The sequence below is a fragment of the Mastigoproctus giganteus genome, chromosome 13 (genome assembly GCF_048544385.1).
Source record: "Mastigoproctus giganteus isolate SK-2022 chromosome 13, ASM4854438v1, whole genome shotgun sequence".
In the NCBI taxonomy this organism is placed as follows: Eukaryota; Metazoa; Arthropoda; class Arachnida; order Uropygi; family Thelyphonidae; genus Mastigoproctus; species Mastigoproctus giganteus.
The window spans coordinates 22896436-22916355 of NC_143587.1; the positions used below are offsets into that span (position 1 = coordinate 22896436).

Consider the following 19920-nt stretch of genomic DNA (forward strand, 5'->3'; position numbering starts at 1 on the left):
CTTAAATGTAACTGTAACCTCACTTGAGTTACAGTTACATTTAAGGCTATAGTTCCAGACATGCCTATATAACCTATTATTAGTTTTCTTACCAAAATTCACCATATAGATTACCCAAATATAGCCAAACAATTATTATATACATTTTTGAAAGTTACATTTCTCAAAATGATCAACTACATAGTAATCCAAATCATAATTAATATTATAGAGGAGATGGCATCATTAAAAAAGTACTTGGCTGTGTGTAACTTAGTCATCATAATGATAATGCCAATCTAATGACAGGTATATATTTTTGTCTGCTATTACATTATGTATTTTAACTTAGTAAGAAGGTAACAATGATAATATTCTATACTGTTATTCATTTTCCATTGTTTTTTTATGAAGACAGGACTATACTGTTTTCTTAAAAAGTTAGAAATTTTATATAAATTAGCTACTCAGAATTTATCTAATCTTTATTAAATACACTACAATAATCCAATTTTTTTAAGGTACCATGGAAAGCTGTAAACATATTCCCAAATAGCTGTGGGGAGTGGGGGGATAAAAAGAACTTACAACTTCAACAAATGAAATTACCTGAAACAACTAATTGACATGCACACTGTGTTAATTTTCCACTTGCTCAGTGAAAAATGCAACCAATTGGGAAATGTGACCTGCTATCTGCATAGTAAATTCAGTTCCAACTACCTGATTCACCAACATATAACTTGCAAATTGTGAATAAATTTGGCAAATTTCTTTACCCTATGCTAAACTGGCAAAACAATTTTTTTTAAATAAATAAAAACACGTATATTCAAACATCGCATTGGTTTTCCATCTCGCACTTACCATAGACTAAATAATGTCCATGATAAATGTCTATGCTTAATTGCAACAATAGGAGGTACAGAGATTTCTTACATATAGAGAGTGATAATAAGAAGATTTGTTAGGGTCAAACACTTCTTGCTATAAAATTAGGGCTTATGTCTTTTGTGTTCTGAACTCTGAATCATTCTGGTGAATGATTTCCAACAACCAGGACAGCCACTGAGCAGGTTTCTTGGGTTTTTTTGCCAAAACACTAAAAAACAGTGTGTGTGTGTGTGTGTGTGTGTGTGTGTGTGTGTGTGTGTGTGTGTGTGTGTGTGTGTGTGTGTGTGTGTGTGTGTGTGTGTGTGTGTGTGTGTGCGTGTGTGTGTGTGCATGAACGCACCTCTACAATGTTTACTTTTAGCTCTGATAAAACTGCATGTACAGGTGCTTATAAAAATTAACTGAATCTTTACAGTTCAAACCACAGTGAGAAAAGATGTCACTGCCGCCACAGTAATCACATTATGCATATCAATTACCAAAATATTTTAGGGAAATGACAATCTACCATGTAAATGTGCACCTTTCTTGGGGGTACAAGTTTCTATTTAATAGTTTTTGATTCTTTACTTTTATACATTAAATCAAATTTAATTCAATGCATGAAATGGGATTTAGAAGTGAGTTTTATTAAAATATAAGAAGCTTTGGCTGAGTTAGGATAGATTACCAAATGACCTTCATCTTTTCCTTCTAGTCCTTAAAGGGCTGGAAGGTTTGTTTGTTGTTGTTATTTGGTTTTTAGGAGCATTAGCAACTAGGGCCATATTGCTCCAGGATATGCGGTGATCATTCCCTGACCTTTCCGCATCCTCCGTATTTGGTGGTGATGGGCTTGAACCCCGGTCTAATCAAGGAGCATGTGCTATGCACTGCTGCTCCTTCCCACCTGGCTACGGAGGCGCCTAGGGCTGGAAGGAAGGATTGATATTGTGTTATCATTTTGTTGTCAAGGTTACTAAAAGTTAAAACAGATGCATGTTTACTTGCATGTACACTGATGCTAGGAGTTTAGTAAATAAACAAATTTCATGAATTTGAAGTACTGGTTAAGTCATCAAATTTACTTACAGACGCTTAGTTTTTTTGAAAAGATATGCAAATTGTTGTTATGAAATGCTTACTGTAAATTTTGTTCCTGTAAATGCTATACATTATGTTAAAAGTATTAGGAAATACTTTCATACAAGTGACCAAAATACACAATTTTAATATGGTGGAAGCCATATCAAGGTTGTAATTTTTTTGGTCTTTAATCTTTTAATGCCATATATAGTGCCTACATGGAAAATTTTTCACCAATTTTTGGCATGTATTTTGAGGAAATATTTCACTATTCTTGCCACAGAAAATCTTTCAGCACAGCTTACAAAACTGACCTCCATGGTCAATTTCACATACATCTCTTGAATTCAAGGAGCTGAGCCAGCCATTCCACTGGATTTTTGAGGTTCTGTTGATTTAAATGAAATTACATCTAAAAAAAACCTAATTATAACAAATAATAGAAGCAAAGAAACAATTTAAATCTAATGAATATCAATGTATAACAATATTGAATTAAAATGATTAACTTACTTTTGAATGTAAAACAGCAATATGCTGCGGATCTGACATTAACCAAGCATCCAAAGCTTTACATATACTACATAGCCTTTCTAATGGTGGAGCTAGATATTGGGGCCAGCCAAAGTCCAACACCTGTTTTCAAATTGAAGAAAATATTTATTTAATTTTTCTTCCATAAAATCTTTTACTCAAATAAAATATTAACTTAAAATTTACTGTGAACTTATTTATTAAAAAAAAATAAATAAAATAAGTAACTGTTATTGTAGCCCATAATTAAAAATAACTAATACTTTCACATTTTATATATATAGTTTTATATACATTACTTTCATACTGGTCACAAATGATAATTTATGTTGCTGCACATTATGTTTTATGATAAAGTTTACACTTTATAAATCTCTTTTATTTATGGTTCCAAAATATCATAAAAATTATGATTAAAAACATCTAAAAACAGAACCACTCTTTCTTATTTTCAGAAAAAAATTCATGTAATGAAATAACATGATATAATCTAATATAATACAGATAAGCAGTACCTGAGGATTTAAAGCTGCTAAATCTCTTCTTCTAGCTGACAGATTAAATACCTGAAACAATATATAAAAATACATTATATGTGATACTAATCAAAGTACTATAATAAGAGATAATAAAAGGACTTGTTAGAAACACCTCTTGCCATAAAATTGAGGCACCATATTTCTCACCACAGGTGAGAAAATCCTCATAATATCAGTGATGCAAGATCTGTCATATCCCAAAAAAAAAAAAAAAAAAAAAAGATTCAGGTGAAGATAGCCATATAATAATTGAAAAAGAAAACAAAATTAAGAAATATAAACTAAGTGATGTACAGAGTGGTCCTCTCACTGCAGAATCCAGAATTTTGCTAATATCTCTTCTATTAATTCATGAAATGACATGAAAATTGGTAACAACATACCAAATGATAAGAATATAACAACATAACTGAGGTCATTTCAAATACAGTTGTGACATTGTTTTTCATAGTGTTATTTCCAAAAAGATGGAGCTACCTGGCACACATCATATTTAAGTTAAGCAGAAACCAAAAGCTCTTTCGAGGTCAAGGTTAATTAAAAAAGATGTATGGCTCCCCAAATCTCCACTATTTTCTTTGGAGCATATTAAAGAGGAAAACACACCACAGATGAACTGAAAATTCACCAGGAAACTGAATCCATTATTGAACATACATTACATTAAAAAAATAAAATATGGTTATTGTTTAAAGACATGGAACATCAACTGCAACTTGCCTAGATGTGATGGTGATTTCCAACATCTCTTGGTAGCATCATACTTCGGGTATGGTGCTACCGAGAGATGCTGGAAATTGCCATTCTAGGATCTGCAACATGAGATCACCCTGTATAAAAAAATTGGGATAAAGGTTTCGATGCTATAACTAGTTAAAAGTAAATGCCCACTGCATTGATACGTCCATCCCATCAAGTCAAGAAGTTTAATACACCCATGGCATAGACCTCCACAGGTTGCTAGTGAAACCACCATGTGACAGCTTCCTTCACCTCATCATCTCAGAAAAAGCAATCACATTTGAAAACCTCCTTCAGGAGGATTAAAGCTGTGGTAGTTGCAAGGTGGCAAGTCAAGGCTGTAGGTTAGCTGTTGCAGCTGGACCTGGATATCAAGGACTGTGTGAAATTTCATGTTAGCATAAAGCAACACTGTGCCACTGTTAAACATCCCGACCATGTGCCATTATAGCTCACTATAACTGCTCCATTTTTTTACTGTAGTGATGAGCATTGGCTGTGGTACATGTACTAGCATACACTAATGCAGGATACACTCAAACATACCCATATTGTTCACAGCACAAACTACAGCTATCATTACTGCCTTATGTTCAATGTCCAAAACCAATACTTTTATACTACTTCTAGAGGGCTCTGCAAATTGCAGTGTTTGAAGACTGGGCACCTGAAAGGGAATCTGATTGAGGTGTATAAGGCCTTGAATGGCTTGAGCAAGCTCAATGCCGATGGGATTCTTCCTCTTGCCCAGATTAATCGTCTGAGGGGATATAAATTCAAATTGAGGAAAGACAGTTGTAGAGTAGATGTGCGGAAATTTGCCTTTAGCCAGCAGATGATTGCTGGAAAAAAACTTCCATCTGTTGTTATGGAAGTTCAGGCTTAAATAAATTCAAGGTAGAACTAGACAAACATTTGGAATGAATAGATGGGCAAAATGGGAAGGGTTTTTTTTTTTTTTTTTGGCTGATGCTGTATAAGCTTGCTTTCTTGCATCATATGCTCTACTAATGCTAATGTATGTCTGTTCTGTGGGCATAGTTATTCATTCCATGAATATCCCAACTACAGATTACTGAAATTTCCCAGACAACCTACCAAAACTGAATCACCAGCTAGTAGGGCAACCAGCAGGGAGTGCAAGGGTGCACTTTCATCCCCCCCCCCTCAAAATTCATATATTTTACTATTATAAGTTAAAATTATTACAGATGTCCTACAATTAATTTTATTATCATCTACTTTAAGATAGTATCAAAAAAAAAATTAAACTAGACAGCATTTTTAAGTTAAAACAGAAGTTGATATTTTGTATGTGCAATAATAAATAAATTAATACAGGAAATATATACAGTACATGCCCCCCCCTCCCAATATGAATTTCTGATTACACACCACATTTCCCAGAGGAATCTGATTGCTGGCAAAGACCACATGCAGAGAAGAGCTAAAAGCAGTCTGCCACACATGCTTTCTTTCAGCTGTTACCTGTACAGACTGAGATAGATTGGCAACTAAGGCCATAGTGCTCAAAGTCAATGTGCCATAAAACACCAACCGAGACAGAACATTTGGCAGAAGCGTAAGACGGTGAAATTCCAGTTAGACCCTATTTTGTTAATACTATGTTAATATAAAATTAAACATCAAAAATTACAAAGTTAAATATTTTCTGCCAACAAAGATTTCAAGGAGAAACCATAATTCAGCAGGCTGACAATCTTTTCCACCATGCAAGCCACTTTAAAAATAAAGATCACAAGCTGAACCTAACTTAATTTTTCACATGTGTATCTTAAATAAAATGTGCTGGTTGCAGAACTGTTGAAACTACTTTTTATTACAAAAAATTCACATTAAGCAGGTACTGTACATTAAAATTTGAGATAAACTTTAAAATTAAATCAAGCAAGTAATTAATAAGACCACAGGCACTGGAATATTTAGCTGTAAATATTTTATGAACAAAAACTGTAAGAAGCACTATTTAGCTTTTTAGAACACAGCTAACAATGAAGAATCACATTCAAATAGTAATGAAAATGCAAGAACACCATGCCACGGTGGTACACAAAGGATTCACTAAGGAATTAGCATGAAATTGCACTAACCAATCACAGCAAATATTTGTGCTATCCTGTGTGTTTCTTCACTGGGTATTTATTCTTCACATACGTATATTCTAAAAATTTCAGCTTTTATTCTAGTTTTACAAGTTAAAATTTTATATTAATAAATTGTGTAGTATTGTCTGCATCATTAAATATAAATTAATTAAGGTGCTCAGATAGAAATTCAAACTACTCGACAGTAATTCCTAAGCTCAATAAAATCACACTCCTTCCTACTGCTAGTATTATCTTCAAAGATTATAATTCAAGGAGTCATGATTTCTAGAATATTAATAAATTTTATCCAACTGTACAGGCTCAGTGATTTCTAAATTAAGTACAGTATTGTGAAACTGAATGAATTTTCCAAAGGAAACAGAGCAGGTGGTTGTGTTTCCAGGAAATAAGCTAGCAGGTGGATATTTGATTACACTATTCTCTAGTACAGAAAAAAATAGTATTTATCCATGCTCTTATAGATTTTTTGGTACAAGTAGAAAAGTTCAGCTAAAATTAAGGTAAAGTAAGTGACAGTCATAAGTGTTTGATTAATTAACCATCTTCAATAATATGAACAATGCACACAGTTTACAGAAGCCAGTACTATGAAATTCCAAGGATTGTGAAAATATCTTATATAACTGATAACAAGTTATTAGAATTTAAAAACTTAGTGTTAATATTTTAATATATGTGAGATTTAATTCCAATGACATGGCAAGTTATATTTGCAAATAAGAACCATTTTATGGGCAATATAAGATAACTTCTATAGCTACGTCAAAAAGGGAAACTACACGACTGAAGCATTTAAGTCCAAAGTTAAAAACTAGAAATGTTCTAACCTATACATTTAGTGTTCGGAAGAAAATTACAGGTTCTAAATATCATTTTAATTTTTCTCATTATACCTATATACACTATAATAAGTACTTTTCATTATGGAAATAGAAGCCAGAAACACCGAATTCTGTATTTTGCATTGATAAAAGCTTAAATATATGTTTCTGATTAGCAATGTTCAGAATGTAGCTGAAGTGAAAGCTATGTAATATTTAATTCAAATCATTCAGGAAGTTCAACTGCAGGATCATGTTCACAGATTATTTAAGAAACAGCAGATGCCACAGGAGAAGGGAAGATATGCATTTAGCATTGTCCACATTGCCAACCAGATTTTTTTCCCACAAAGAATAATAAGTACATCTAGGCAAAGCAATAGATGAATGCCCCCTCTATTTTTTTTTGTTAGAAGAATGAAAGATAATACCCAATCTTGCACTCTGTTAAATTACTAAGTAGACATTTTAATAAACACACAGAACAGTTTTAAAAACAAAGAATAACTGCACTGAAAAATAGAGTAATATTTAAGGTATACATTGTTACTAAGGGATAAGAGAAAATCAGTTTTGAGCTTGGTAAATTAAACATCAGCATAGTTGGCATGATGTATCATTGCCTGCCACTCATTTGGAGAGCTCTGGTTCAATTCCTATCAGCAATGGAAGAATTCTTTAAGGCCTCTTCAATCAGAGCTGTAATTAGCCAATGTCATGTGGATGGTTTCCCTGTGGGTCATTCCAGGTTTTGCTGCCCAATAGCATGTAAATTGGCTTAGGAACACACAAATTGTACAGTCAAATGGCAGATCACCCATATTAGGACTATTCACTCAATATGAGAGGGGAGGAAGAAGCAGAAATTGCCTTCCTGCCCACAGCTGCAGATGTGTGCTAGCATGTCATGTAATGTCAAATAAAATTCAAAATTAAGAACAATTACACTAAAATGAAACTGCAATATTAAATTATTCAGCCTGAAAATAAAACAACCCCTGAAGCAATAACAAATGATACTATGCAGCTGGACATTCAAACAATTAACTAAAACAGGTAATGTGGCCAGCAACAGGCACATATCCTGTAATTTAACCAATTTTGATGTTTATAGTTCAGTTCAGCTGAAGATTTAGTCTAGCTGATAAAGCAAAATTACATCTCTCACTCTCTCACTAGTGCATACAAATTATCTAACCTAAATAAAGTTAATATTGAAATCTTACCACTATTATTTTAGTAGTAAATTTTACTAACCTTAGCCTATGTTTGTAGAACTGTAAAGCACTTTATAACCTTTGATGCACTGCCAAAAAATCTACAATTTGTTATGTGTTATTAATAAAATGGAGAAAAATCATGGTGCCCATACTCCCATAACCATTATACTTTTTGTTTCATAGCAGAGACATCAACTCTTGCTAAGGCCCAGGCTGCAACTATGTCACTTTATTTTTTATTTACTTATTTCCATTCTTTTTAAAAAAAGGAGGTGGAGGGCACTTTAATCATAAGCATGTGAGCTCAAAAGCAATTCATTTGGCCGTACATTCTCATCAATAGTAAGTTAGCAGTTTTCATTACAGTTCACAATCAGCCAATATACAAAAATTGTAATAAAAAATAATGCTTAGGAATAAACTGCCAAACTGAGTGTAAATCTGAACTGTTGCAAACAGCACTTTTCCAACAATAGGCAAATTTTTAAAATTCAGTTTCGGATTTACTAGAAAAATTAACTGACTTTCAGAATTAAGCAAATCAAAACACAATGAATAAACAAAAATTAATTCACCTCAGTACCTTATATTTGTTTCCATGTTTAGTCCTGAGCATATGAGTTACCTCCTTAAGATTATTTCTGTACACTGCATCTGTTCCTGCATCTGGAAATGTGATAACTAGCAAAAAAAAAAATAAAAATAAATAAAATATTAAAAAAACATGTTGAAACTTTAATCTAAAGCAGTAATTTTCTATAAAAGAATCAAGTTAAAAAAAGACATAAGAGTGAAAAGGGGGAGGAAAGAGAGAATAACAGATGAAAAGCATGAGAGAGAGAGAGAGAGAGAGAGAGAGATTTATGAATATAAAAATAACATGCTACATATTACTAATATAAATAAAAATAAAATTTTCTTTTTATACATCCGAGATGTTCACATGATAAGAGGGGTTCACAAGACAGAGAGAATACAAGAAACAGCACTGTATTTAACAATCACAAGCTTGAATCCTGGCCATTCGAAGCATGTGTACTTATGTACCCTCATGCCTGCCCACTCAGCTACAGCAGTTTTGCATACTTCTAAAAAGGTGAATTTCCAACACCAGGTGTTGTTATTAAGAAAAAAAAATTGCAATTTATTTTTTATTCATACTTACAAATATTCTAAAACAACTATGGAAATCACTTTTACAAAGTTCTAAGAAAAATTTTTATCAGAAAACAATTGCTTATGTTTTTGTAAGAAAAAACAAAAAAAAAGCAATCTGAAACTGTTATGTACCTTATCTTAATAGCAACAAGGCTGAAAAAAGCCTGTTTTGAAAAAGGCTGAATAAACTGCTTTTACATATAACTAATCTCCATAGGGCATTACAAAAATAAATCACAAGAGAAGGGCCCTCATGGGTAGCACAGTTGGTAGGATTGCCGTCCTACCCACACCAGGTGGAAAAGACCTGCGTTCAAATCCCATCGATGATGAAAGGAATTTTTATGGGTCTTTTTCACAACATGGCTGAGTTAGTCAGTCTTAGGAGAGGGTAGCATGGTTTTTCTCCCAGAAACTCAGGTTTTTCTTCCAGCAAAACAGAAAATTGACCTAGGAGCACATGCAATTCACAGACAATAGACAATATACACAGAGCAACATGGCCTAAGTAGCCAATGCTCCTAAAATTCAATAACAGCAACAACACAAGAGAAGGTCTAACCTAAATAGTGTTAAAAAGTTAGTCAAACATAGGAACTTTAATTTCAGTTTTGTGAACTTTAGTTTTCCTTCAAATTCAAATCAGATAAAATAAGGTTCTTATTTTATTTGATTTGGTACCTTTGTTTTATCATGAAGTAATACAAAGTAATATTTTCATATTACTTCATGAATAAGACTGACTGACTTTAAAAAAAATTAAGTTGTTTTTTTTTTTAATACAAAAATCCATACTTACTGATAATACGTTCTGTTACATACATAATATCCATCATGAAACTAGGAGGCCTTTCGTATATTCTGGAATAAAACAGAATGTTTTATATAAATAATGAGAGAACTAGAAGTAGCAAAAAAATATATATGATCAAGTAATAACACAAAATTATGTCACAGTAAGTACTAATATCCCAAAAATATGTCACCAGTTACTAACTTCACTACTTCAAAAAAAATAATACACTGCTTAAAATTACACCGTTTTATACGCTAGAAATATTATAATAACTGTCTCATTAAGTAATATTATAATTAATCAATTACACTAAAGAACTACATTGATAATCATGTTAAAAAGTTTTATCTTAAAATGTATCTTACACTTTTTGAAAGTAACTTAATAACAAGAATAACACAATTTAATATTTCAGAACAATTTATTAAATTCAAGCTAAGTTTTACTACCTTTGGCTTCTTCCTCTGTCCAGAGACCTTGAACCAGGACTTCTCTACAATAACAAAACAACAAAAAATTACCTAAATCAAAATAATAATACAATGTTTTTGTACTTTACTATGTTGAAACAATATAATATCTATTTGAGAAAATACGCTATCTGTGTAATAGAAATTACCTCCACTTGTTCTGCACTTTACGTTACATAATTTATTATAACACATAGATATTTTGATTTATTTTGGGTTTGATGCAGATAAGCAGCAATGCTGAGCAACTAGATATGTCAGTGTCTGATAAAGTATTGTGATACTAGAGAGAATGGAAAGGTATGTATTGCAGTTGCAGGATCATATCAAGTCTTTTAAGCACTTGGATGCAAAAAGGAAAGTTCTGCTCCCTCCTTCCCCAAAATATGGCAAGGTTGTGTTCATTTTTATGCCCCTCCCACCCAACCCCAATATAGCCAGCCACTTACAGGTTTCCATATTAATATAATCCAGGATAAGTATTTTGCAGCTCACTGCCAAGCTGAGGATTACGATAGGTCCCCTGTGGTGAAGAGCCTAACTGGATTGGCCTACCTCCTGCAATACTTTTCCACACAGCCCCAGTGCCAGTTTAGCCATGGGACAAATTAAGTCATCCATTTAAGTCCCTATTCCTGGAATCCTAAAATTGCTTTCACTATCTGTTTTTATATTTTCTTGAAACTTTTTTTATTTTTAAAAATCTTTATTGCAATAATAACATATACATTGTTTACGACAGGCCACAAGACCAAGGGTTTATAACCTAGACATGATTTTCAGGTTTAGAGTTCAAAATATCCACATGTGCACCATAACTAATTTATTCTAGAATTTTGGCTTGTTTAAGATGCAAATGATCTCCTTCACTGGTTTGTTTCTTAAAGCCCAAAATTATTACACTAAAACTCTCCATTAAACAAATTTTGTACTTTAATTTTTAAAATTCCCTTATGCCAATTATAGAAGCATGTTATCTGATGCTATCAATACTTAGATTAAACCAGAACAGACTGTAAAAAAATTCCAGTTGTCTGGAATTTTTTTCAATGTTGCAATGGTTTTCTGTTGTTATGAGAATTATTTATTTCAAATTTAAACACTGAGTACTTTGCTAATATGTAACTAAATTTTTGCTCTCCTGGCATTAGCATTTATTTATATTGCAGCAGAGTTTCTCAGCCTTCTACTTTAAACCAATGAAATAAGATACTCTCATAAACCTGGAAAATTTGATCCCAGGGGCTCAACATCTAGTGAGTATGGACTTGGCACACCCAGGGTCCTGATCTATATATCATCATTCTTCTCTTCCTTGGTAATTCTCTTCTACTTCTCTCTCTCTCTCTCTCTCTCTCTCTCTCTCTCTCTCTCTCTCTCTCTCTCTCTCTCTCTCTCTCTCTCTCTCTCTCTCTCAGGGTAACTCAGAAATGTTTTTTTGACTGTTGCAGCAAATCCTCAGGCTTCCTTACATCATATGGCTAATGATAATCTCTCTATACATTAAAAAAGTTTTCCTCCTAGTGATATTTATTCGAGCCAACGGGAGAAGAGGGAGGGGCAATTACGTCACTACATTTGCTGATGCTATCGAGGCAGTGTTAGGTGGGTCGGAAAACTGCTAGCTTGGGGGGAGACAAAGACCAATAGATTGACAGTAGCCACTGGCAGAGGTGAAAGAGATTCTTGCACTGCTTCTATTAGAATGAGCAGAAGCCTGAAAAACAAGATGCATGGTATTTCAGAGACTGCTGGGAGCCATTGCGGTACAAGTAAACACATGGGTTGTGTTAGGGTAGCTAAGAATAGAAACAGGTGCAGGTATACTTGCGTGTACACCAATGCTAGGAATTTAGTAAATAAATTTGATGAATTTGAGGTATTGCTCAAAACATCAAAGGCAGATATTGTTGGGATATCAGAGACGTGGTGTCACACAGATATAAGGGATGCAGAACTGCAATTTGGGGAGTACAACGTCTACAGAAAGGATAGACAGGATAGGAAGGGGGGAGGGGTTATGCTATTAGTTAAGAAACACATAAAAACCAAGGAAGTGAAGCCAGTCGACATCGCTGGACAGTGCAGTGTTGAGTCAGTTTGGTGTGACATAAGCATTGGGAGATCAAAATTGAGAGTAGGAGTGTGCTATAGGCCTAATGACTCTGATGAGTATAATAAGGAACTGTACAGGGAAATAGAGTGGGCCAGTAAATCAGAGAGTCTTATAATGGGAGATTTTAATTTCCCAGATATTGACTGGAATTTGGGGGCTGGTTACTCACACACTAGCAGGGCTTTTGTGGATTTATTGGATGATTGTTTTCTACATCAGCATGTTCGGGAGGCAACTAGAGGGAGTAATACTCTTGATTTGATTATCAGCAGTGATTCTTCATGCATTAAGAATCTGCAGATAAATGAACCACTAGGTGGCAGTGATCACAGTGTGCTGAAGTGGGATTTACTGAAAGAGGTAACTACCATTAGGGGTAAAGGGAAGGGTTATTGCTTCCGTAAAGGCGACTACGATGGACTGAGACAGTATTTAAATTCTATACAGTGGGACCAACTGATGATGTTACCAACAGCAAATTCAAAATGGGAAGCATTCAAAGAACTTATCTTGGAAGCTACTAGGCTTTACATACCAACTAAGAAATATTGTTCAAGGTTTAGGCCAAAATGGATGTCAGATGAACTAATGAGGCATATGGCAGAGAAGAAAAATGCATGGGATACATATAAATTAACACATGACACAGAAGCCTATGATAGATACAAGTTGATATGCAACCAAGTTACAAAGGAGGTTAGGCAGGCGAAGGCAGATTACGAGAAATCCTTGGCAAGGGATGCAAAGAAAAACAGCAAAGAGTTCTTTACTTATGTAAACTCTAGAAGGAAGGGAATGAATCAGATTGGTCCACTTGATATTGATGGGTCAACTGTTGATGATCCTGCTCAGGTAGCTAACAAACTAAATGAATATTTTGCATCGACATTCACACATGAGGAGTTATTCAGCAAGGGGAATGCCAGAGGTGTATTCAACTCTAGCAGTAAGCTACAGAATCTTGAAATAACTGGGAGTAAAGTGGAGGAGAAACTGTTGAAGATAAACACAAGAAAGGCACCCGGGGTGGATGGGATCTATCCAGTTATATTAAAGGAGGCAGCAAAGGAAGTAAGCAAACCCTTAGCCATAATTATGAGAGCTTCCTTGGACTCAGGGGAGGTACCCATAGACTGGAAATGTGCAAATGTGACCCCAATTCACAAAGGAGGATCAAAGGCTGACACAAGTAATTATAGACCTGTGAGCTTAACTTCTGTTCCAGGAAAATTAATGGAGGCACTGGTTAAAGAAGCACTGCAGGATCATTTAGACAAGACTTCAGTTATAGCTCAGACACAGCATGGTTTTGTTAAGGGGAAGTCTTGCCTGACCAACTTGATTGGATACTATGATGCAGTCACAAAAGAACTGGATGCAGGGAATAACTTTGATATTATATACTTGGATCTTAGAAAGGCTTTTGATACTGTTGCACATGGAAGACTGCTACACAAATTGGAGCAGTGTGACATTGGAGGCAAATTGCTGCTATGGATAAAGGGGTGGTTGAGGGGGAGAAGACAGAGAGTGGTAATCAATGGACACTGCTCATCGTGGACTAATGTTATTAGTGGAGTCCCTCAGGGCTCAGTGTTGGGTCCATTATTGTTTTCTGTATTTATAAATGATATTGATGATGGTATATCAAGCTTAATGTCCAAGTTTGCAGATGATACAAAGGTTGGCAGGGTTGTCAAATACACTACTGACACTATGCTGCTGCAACAGGATCTGGAAAGGTTGAGCAGATGGGCTGAGAGGTGGCAAATGAAGTTTAACATTGACAAATGTAAAGTACTACACATGGGAAACAGCAACCCCAGAGCAATGTATCAACTCTGTGGTACTACACTGACAGTGGTAGAGAATGAAAGGGACTTGGGGGTGATTGTGCAGGCAGATATGAAGTTCTCTGAGCAGTGCAGACGGGCTGCAAGAGTAGCTCATGGAGTATTGTCAATGATATACAGGAATTTTTCCAGCAGGGATAAGGAGGTGATTATTCCATTGTATAAGGCAATGGTCAGGCCACACCTAGAGTACTGTATACAGGTCTGGAGGCCTCATTTCAAGAAGGATGTAGAGCTGCTGGAACGAGTACAGAGAAGGGCAACAAGATTAGTGAATGGAACAAAGGGGTGCTCTTACGAAGAAAGGCTTAAGTTTTGCAAATTACAGTGTCTGGAGACTAGGCACCAGCGAGGTTATCTGATAGAGGTGTATAAAGCCTTGAATGGTTTAAGCATGCTCAATGCTGATGGGATTCTTCCTCTAGCTCAAAAAAATCACCTGAGAGGGCGTAAATTCAAATTGAGGAAAGACAGATGTAGGATAGACGTGCGGAAATTTGCCTTTAGCCAGCGGATGGTTGGTTGGTGGAACAGACTGCCATCCCTTGTGGTGGAGGTTGATAGCCTAAATAAGTTTAAGGCTCAGCTGGACAGGTATTTTGAACGAACAGAGGGGTGAAGTGGAAGTGGGTTTTTTTTTTTTTTTTTTGGCTGATGCTGCATAAGCTTGCTTTCTTGCATCAAATGCCTCTACTAATGCTAATGCTAATACAAATGCACAGGTAAATAATTAATTACACTGTTGTCCTCCACTGAAAGACAACTGCCTCCGTCACCAACCTCACTGTCTAATACATGACCACCTGGCATCATTTTATGTCAGCTGATGAAGAGACCCGATATAATTTGTATATTTGTAAATAGTTTAGAATTTTGTAAATATTTTAAATATTTATATAGTTTGTAAATGTTTTAGTCCTGCTCTTTTGGATGAAACAATATTTCTCATGCATTATAGAACTCAAAGCAAAAGGCCTTTTCTTAAGTGATCTATGTAAACACAGGTAAATACTTACATAGTGATATTAATTCCACCTTAAGAATGCCATGTACTGAGGGATTGGGTAGCCAATGGGAGAAGAGGGATGTGGGTCACGAGGTGCAAGTGGGCAGGGCAATTATGTCATTACAAATCAAGAAATTACCTAGTTTTAGTCTAGATAGTCTAGGTAAATAATTACATAGGTAATTTCCTGATTAGATATTGATCAGTGCATTTCAACAGGTGTGTCTTTTACATAGAAAAGATTTTTATTATTATTATTAACTATATGGTGCAAGGAAGCCTGAAGCTTATGATGCACCAGCCAAAAAAAAACAATTTCTGAATTACTCTGAGAGAGTGAGAGAGAGAGAGAGAGAGAAAGAGATAGAGAGAAAACAAGAGTCAGAAGTAGAAGGGAATTGCCAAGAAAGATAAAAATGATTATGATATCCAGCTCAGGACCCTGGGTGTGCCAAGCCCATACTCACCAGATGTGAGCCCCTGTGGTAATTGACTTACTCTGTCATGCCGCTACATTTTATATAGAAAAGCGTGTGCAGGGGTTGGCGAGCAAAGTGAGCAGTGGGTGAACCCCCTAGTAATAATAATAGTAATAAATAGCATGCATATGAGCAAAGCTTCAATGTATCAAGACAACAAGATGCAAAGATTTCAATTACACTACTATCAAATCGCCAGCATAAGAACTTAAATTTTTAAGTTGTGGAGAAGGAGGTGGAAAACAAAAACATTAGGAACCATCCCATCAGGAAACAAAAAATAAATGAAGCAAAAATCAAAAATTGAATCCAAGTCCAGGTTGTTGTTATTGGGTTTTAGGTGCATCAGGGCAAAATATGGTCTTCCATAGCACAATAGGGAAGACCATATTGTGCTATTGTTATTATGTCTGTACAAGTGTGTTCAGAGCCCAATTTGCATGCTGTATGAACTGAAAAACCCACAATAATTCATAGGGGAAACCGTATTCCTCCGCCTGAAATCAGATATTTAAAGCCACGATTGAAGAGGCCTTTAAAAATTCCTCCAGTTACCAACAGAACTCAAACCTGGACCTCTGTGGTCCAGGTTTGAGTTCTGTTTGTAATTCTGTTTGAGTTCAGCATGTAATTCTCTATCTAACGTTTATGCTACTAAACCTCAAAATAATATCCTGCAAAAATACTTTCTTTTTATTATTGTAATTCCATAAAAAAATATTATTTTCCACAGACTTACATGCTTGGGCTTAGTATTAAAGCCAATCTATCTCAGCAGCATGTGTATGTAAATGGATAATTCAATATATGACTTGTATGGCAAATACAAATCATATATTGAATAAATAACTGGAAAAAAAAAAAAAAACTGGTTAAATTTTATTTTTAGCTATAATGTGCTTTGCTTATAACATGGGTATTAATGATAATGTATTATTGATAATGAGGGGCCCCAAACAACATTAGCCTATCACCATCCTCCCCCATAAAAAACACCCTCTGCTAAGAGGAATGGAATTTGAATTCCGCATTGGACATATTATATACAGTTATAAAGTTAGAATGCTATCCAGTTTTCAATACAACACAATTTTATTAAAAATAAATGCAAAATTTAATTAAACTGTTACAGAATGACATGAAGTATCCACCTTTCTAATGTAAACGTGCATTCACTCTTTTAGTCTGTTCTGTGCAACTCTACAAAGAACATGTTCATTAACTGCTTGGATGCAGAGAATCACCAAGAAAGAGAAGAAAGATGATATCCAGCTCATGCTCACAAGATGTGAGCCCCTAGGGTTAATATATAATGATTTCATTTAAACATGCCAACAAGCCACAAAGTCACAACAGTGATGTAACTAATCCAAAACATCATAGGAGACTTTTTTTTTTTTTTTTAATGAAACCCCCAAACACAAAAGGTATCAAAACCTATAGTACTTAGTACCGTGCATGGGTTGAAGGAGAAGTATGGGGGGGGGATGCCGGAAACTTTGCTCTAAAGACTAAACATGGGTTTCACCACTTCATGGTGTAATTTGTGTCGCTTCCTATTAATGCAACAAAGACAGATAGGTATGCCTATTGTCCATGAAGCCTAAATGCTACTGAATCTGTGGGCATCTATTTTTGAAAATAACAACAGATAATTTTCTTATACACAGACAAATTTCAAAAATTCACCACTAACACTTGAGACACTGTACCTGTACTGTATTCTGGATTTTTCAATCCACACAACGTGCAAATCAACCTGTGAACACACATATACAAACATCCTTGCAGCCAGTACAGTGGGTTCCACAGTCATTTCATATTAGCATTAGCATTAGTAGAGGCATATGATGCAAGAAAGTAAGCTTATGCAGTATCAGCCAAAAAAAAAAAAAAAAAAAACCACTCCCATTTCACCCCTCCATTCATTCGAAATACCAGTCCAGCTGAGCCTTAAATTTATTTAGGCTATCAACTTCCACAACAAGGGATAGAAGTCTGTTCCACCAACAAACTACCCGCTGGCTAAAGGCAAATTTCCGCACATCTATCCTACATCTGTCTTTCCTCAATTTGAATTTATGCCCTCTCAGGTGATTATTCTGAGCAAGAGGAAGAATCCCATCGGCGTTGAGCATACTCAAACCATTAAAGGCTTTATACACCTCTATCAGAACACCTTGCCAGTGTTTTGCAAATTACAGTGTCTGGAGACACTGTAATTTGCAAAACGTAAGCTTTTCTTTGTAAGAGCAACCCTTTTTCCATTCACTAATCTTGTTGCCCTTCTCTGTACTCATTCCAGCAGCTCTACATCCTTCTTGAAATGAGGCCTCCAGACCTATATACAGTACTCAAGGTGTGGCCTGACCATTGCCTTATACAAGGGAATAATCACCTCCTTATTCCTGCTAGAAAAATTCCTGTATATCATTGACAAGACACCATGAGCTACTCTTGCAGCCTGTCTGCAATGCTCAGAAAACTTCATATCTGCCTACAGAATTACCCCCAGGTCCTTTTCATTCTCTACCACTCTCAGTGTAGTACCACAGAGTTGATACATTGCTCTGGGGTTACTGTTTCCCATATGTAGTACTTACATTTGTCAATGTTAAACTTCATTTGCCACCTCTCAGCCCATCTGCTCAACTTTTCCAGATCCTGTTCCAGCAGCATAGCGTCAGTAGTGTCCTTAACAACCCTGCCAACCTTTGTATCGTCTGCAAACTTGGACATTAAGCTTGATATACCATCATCAATATCATTTATAAATACAGAAAACAACAATGGACCCAACACTGAACGCTGAGGGACTCCTCTAATAACATTAGTCCATGATGAGTAGTGTCCATTGATTACCACTCTGTCTTCTCCCCTCAACCATCCCTTTATCTATAGCAGCAATTTGCCTCCAATGCCACACTGCTCCAATTTGTGCAGCAGTCTTCCATGTGCAACAGTATCAAAAGCCTTTCTAAGATCCAAATATATAATATCAAAGTTATTCCCTGCATCCAATTCTTTTGTGACCGCATCATAGTATCCAATCAAATTTGTCAGGCAAGATTTTCCCTTAACAAAACCATGCTGTGTCCGAGCTAAAACTGAAGTCTTGTCAAGATGATCCTGCAGTGCTTCTTTAACCAGTACCTCCATTAATTTTCCTGGAATAGAAGTTAAACTCACAGGTCTATAATTACTTGTGCAGCCTTTGATCCTCCTTTGTGAATTGGGGTCACATTGTACGTATAGAATTTAAATACATTGTATTTAAATTCTATACGGTCTCACTGTATAGAATTTAAATACTGTCTCAGACCACAGATGGTAGATGACTTTCATCAACCAGTGAAATACCACCACTTTGCTTATTGGAGGCTTGAAGTGGTGAAACCCGTGTTTAGTCTCTAGAGCAAAGTTTCCGGCATGCCCCTCCCCCCATACTTCTCTTCAACCCATGCACAGTACTGAGTACTATAGGTTTAGATACCTTTTGTGTTTGGGGTTTTCATAAAAAAAAAAAAAAAAAAAGTCGCTTTTACGAAAGCAAAAACCCTTCCCTTTACCCCTGATGGTAGTTACTTCTTTGAGTAAATCCCACTTCAGCACACTGTGATCACGGCCACCTAGTGGTTCCTTTATCTGCAGATTCTTAATGCATCAAGAATCACTACTGATAATGAAATCAAGAGTATTACTCCCTCTACTTGCCTCCTGAACATGCTGATGCACAAAACAATCATCCAATAAATCCAAAAAAGCCTTGCTAGTGTGTGAGTGACCAACCCACAAATTCCAGTGAATATCTGGGAAATTAAAATCCCCCATTATAAGACTCTCTGATATACTGGCCCACTCTATTTCCCTGTACAGTTTCTTATTATACTCATCATCGTCATTAGGGCTATAGCCCACTCCTACTCTCAATTTTGATCTCCCAATGCTTATGTCACACCAAACTGACTCGATACTGCACTGTCCAGCGATGTCGACTGGCTTCACTTCCTTGGATTTTATGTGTTTCTTAACTAATAGCATAACCCCTCCTCCCTTCCTATCTTGTCTATCCTTTCTGTACACATTGTACTCCCAAAATTCCAGTTCTGCATTCCTTATA

At 35.5% G+C, this 19920-nt stretch overlaps 1 protein-coding gene across 12 annotated transcripts in view; it reads right to left on the minus strand.

Annotated features, from left to right (window-relative positions):
* Nucleotides 1–19920, minus strand: part of LOC150075865 (tensin-1-like) — a 405993-nt gene that overhangs the window by 147125 nt on the left and 238948 nt on the right. For all 12 annotated transcript variants that reach the window (XM_090388058.1, XM_090388057.1, XM_090388066.1 and 9 more), the window contains 5 exons: nucleotides 10326–10369; nucleotides 9880–9941; nucleotides 8506–8603; nucleotides 2988–3038; nucleotides 2452–2574 (listed from right to left, as the gene is read on the minus strand). In XM_090388058.1, coding sequence (XP_090244184.1) covers nucleotides 2452–2574; nucleotides 2988–3038; nucleotides 8506–8603; nucleotides 9880–9941; nucleotides 10326–10369 — 378 coding nt within the window. The remainder of the gene's footprint in view (nucleotides 1–2451; nucleotides 2575–2987; nucleotides 3039–8505; nucleotides 8604–9879; nucleotides 9942–10325; nucleotides 10370–19920) is intronic.